General features: G+C 48.4%; 1 protein-coding gene across 1 annotated transcript in view; it reads right to left on the minus strand.

Moving 5' to 3' along the window:
• Window positions 1–927, minus strand: part of T265_15549 (hypothetical protein) — a gene marked incomplete at both ends in the record, with an annotated part of 36,876 nt that extends 35,949 nt beyond the window's left edge. The window contains one exon of the mRNA XM_009178580.1: window positions 87–927. Coding sequence (XP_009176844.1) covers window positions 87–926 — 840 coding nt within the window. The remainder of the gene's footprint in view (window positions 1–86) is intronic.
• Between the last annotated feature and the right edge of the window lie 2,870 nt (window positions 928–3,797).

Raw genomic sequence — 3,797 nt, forward strand, 5'->3', positions numbered from 1 at the left:
ACGTGGCCAAGCCAGCGCAACCTATGCAGTGTGATCAGTTCATCTATCGAGGGTGAGTTATTTCTCCCGAATACCATTCGACGTACTTCAGAATTTCTGATCCGGTGTTCCCACCAGATTCGGGCAATGCTCCGAACACATCGGTGGTCAAACACTGAAAGTCTTTTGATGTCCTCGGCGCGCAGCGACCAGGTTTCTGATCCATATAGTAATATGGAGCGCACCGCAGCATTGTAAACTCGACCCTTGACATAGAAGCTGATGTGACGCCTACGCCACAGGTGACGTAGGTTCGCAGAAGCTGCTCTGGCCTTCCCAATCCGGATGGATATTTCATCTTTCGTGAGACCACCGGGACTGATACAGCTGTCCAGGTAAACAAATTTGTCTACTACCTCAATCGGTTCATCCGCAAGCATGAGGCTAGGGTTCGAGCCCACCCAGTCTTGCAGTAGCACTTTACACTTTGCAGGTGTGAAGTGCATACCAAACCGCGAGGCAGAATTACTTAGATTATTTAGTATTGTTTGCATTGCCACGGGGTTAGATCCAAGAATAGCTATGTCGTCTGCGTACTCGATATCAGTGGGCGGAGGCCCAGGGAGCACTTCGACCCCACAGGTATTAGAGGCTGGTAGTGAGTCTTCCGTGATCGTATCAATGACGAAGTTGAAGAGGAAAGGTGAAAGAGGACAGCCCTGTCGGACACCACTGGATGTGGTGAACTCAGGAGAGAGCTTCCCGTAGACCTTTACACGGCCGCGGGAGTTGGCGTACAGCGCCTTAATGAGGGTCAAGAATTTACTGGGGACACCTTTGCTCCGCAGACATTGCCATAGTGCTTGGCGGTCCACAGAGTCAAAGGCAGCTTTCAGATCAAGAAAAACGACCACTGTTGGTTGCTGGAAACAGTGTCGCTGTTCCAGAATCTGCCGGAGGGTGAAGATATGATCGATGCAACCTCTTGCAGGACGGAACCCAGCTTGGTTTTCACGGATCTACCTCTCCCTGTGTTCAGTCAACCTTCGAAGGATAAGGCCAGAGAGCACCTTCGATGCTGCAGCTAACAGGCTGATGCCACGGTGGTTTTCACATAGCGTCCGCGTACCCGTTTTGAAGATGGGGATAACCGTCAACATGCCCCATTCTGCAGGCACTTTCTCTTCGTTCCATATAGCACCACTAAGCTTTGTCAGGTGAATCACCAGGGATTATCCGCCTTCTTTGAAGAGGGCTGGATACAGACCGTCCGGTCCTGATGCCTTCTTACGTTTCAGTACGGCTATTTCGTACCTTATTTCTTCTTCTGAAGGGCGATCAAGGTTTACATTCCATTCGCCCGTATGCATTACCTCCACTGGCTGTGTTGCACGAGGCCAGCTGAACTGCTCTTCGAAGTGTTCGGCCCATCTCTCCAGTCGACGTTTTTGCGGGTGAATTAATGAGCCATCTTTTTCACTTATCGTTTCGCTGACCGTTGCTTTCCTAGGGCCAGTCGATCGTACCAGTTGACGAAGGGCACGGCTGTTTTCCGTAGCAAAAGCCTTCTCCATCTCCCGAGCTTTTGACGTCCACCAGAGCTCTCGGTCTTTCCTCAGACTCTTCACTATTTGGCGTTTGAGGGATTTGCGTGCGCCGTCGTACTCGTTGCCTGCTGGTACGGCGCCCATCGGCTAGTGATAGTGCGTCACGGTGGTTGAAGTGCAGTCTCAGTTCTTCTTTTGGGAAAGTACGCGACCACTGACTGCGGTGGTACTTGATGACCTGGTGCAACACAGGGTCTTGATCGGCAGCCTTACGGACTACGTCGGCAGTTATCGGGAGAATATGGATCACTTCGGATACTACGCGGTTAACCATGGTTCCAAGAAAGTTTTTGCATCTACAGTATCCTCTGGTTCCGCCTTGCGTAAGTCAGAGTTGAGACAGTGCGTCGATTGTCTGAGGCTGGTTGTAGACTGGTATTTGATCTTAAAGTGGTATTCTGCAAGCAGAGTTCCTCATCGCTGGAGGCTGTTGGCTGTATAAAATAGGATCTCTTCCTTCGAGCCAAACAGCAAGGAGCGGCTTGTAATTAGTCGGTATAGTAATTGACGACCGCAGATGATTTAATGGAACTTTTTGACAACAGACACTATCGCTCAGCGCAGTTAGGGATCTGGCCGCATGCGAAATAGGGTTCTGACTGCTGTCGGGAAACAAGTGCGAAATCTCTGCGCCAATTAAAAGCACCCGGCACCGCAACGATTTCCAGTATTGGATCATATTGGGTAAGTGGCAAATCGGAACTCAGCATGGATACGACGGAGACAAGGACGCGTTTGCATTCCTCTACCCATGTTCACTTGTGGTCTTTGCTGCGTATGCCAGTGGAACTCGGAGGCGATGCATGGTGAGCAGAAATGGACTGTGGTGACTTACATAACCGAGAAAAGATCTGAGGGACGTCACTTCTATGGGTAATCAGCTTACATTTGATATCGTTGCTGTTATCCGGGTTTTCTTGGCGGACGTTTTCGACACTGATGAGACCAAGATACTTGATCGACCACATGAAGAACGTTACATCGGATATATTGATGAGTATGACGGGACGTCGTTGACTATTGGACTGGGCTACTTGGTACAGTTGAAGCCTCATACCCAGCGTTGCACATAAACACAGGCCTTGCACTTACGATAAGCGGCCAAAGTGTGTGATATCGACTACGGTTACGAGTATGACGTGCCGTCCTTGACCGTTAGATTAAGATATCGCGCATAGTTTGGGCCTCATTTTTATCGGCCTGGTGCTTACTACACGTAGCAGACAACTAAGAGCGTGCAGTTATGAATATGGCAGGGCATCGTTTGCAGTTAGATTACTGCGCACAGTTGAGGCCTAATAATCAGCGTCGCATATAGGCACTGGCCTAGCAGTTTCAAAAAGTAGTCAAGATAGACGATATCGCGTACAATTGTGAGTATGAGGTCCGTCGTTCGCCATTAGATTAGGTATGTGTGCATAGTTTAGGCCACGTATACATCGGTTCGCATAAATACTGGCCCGGTGTTTATCATAATTCGCAAAGACAAGCGATACGTGTACAGTTACGAGCGCGACAAATTTGACTGGATTGAGTTACCGGTTCATCAACGCAGCACATGGACATGGAACTAGCAGGTACGATGAGCGTTCAAGTGGGGCGACATCGAGTAAGGTGATGAGTATGACAGGCCATCAGATTAGGCTATCACGCCCGAATGGATGCTGGCCTGGAAGCCAATATAAGCGGATTCACGTATGGTTATAGTTATTGAAGACCATCGTTGGTCACTGGATTAGGCTACCGTACATAGGTGGGGCCTGTAGTCTAATAACTTATTGGCATGTTGGATCAAGTAAACGAGCAAATTAACAAAATCACAATAAGAAAAGAATAAGCAATCGATAAGGACTCAAGAATGCGTAGGTCCAATAGTCCACTACACCGATTCCAACGTAGTAACCGGCTGTGAAGGAAATGTTCACCTGTAAAAATTTTCCACAGATGGTTCACGTGTGAGTGAAATATTCCACGATGGGAAAGTTATTCACAGCTAAAAAATGTCAAAGGGAGTCATTGTGACGTTCAACAGTTCACATAAACACAGATATAGTCCCAGTGGTTCAGCAGTCAACAAACAGTTCGACGGAGCATAAATGAAGTCGATTCATGCACAAACCAAACTAAAGCAAATGATTGGCTGGTCATAGTCACGTGATCCATACCGAAACATACAACCACTGCATACGAGGCCCAGCTGCTCAACAGAAA

This window comes from Opisthorchis viverrini (genome assembly GCF_000715545.1).
Source record: "Opisthorchis viverrini unplaced genomic scaffold opera_v5_592, whole genome shotgun sequence".
Classification (NCBI taxonomy): domain Eukaryota; kingdom Metazoa; phylum Platyhelminthes; class Trematoda; order Opisthorchiida; family Opisthorchiidae; genus Opisthorchis; species Opisthorchis viverrini.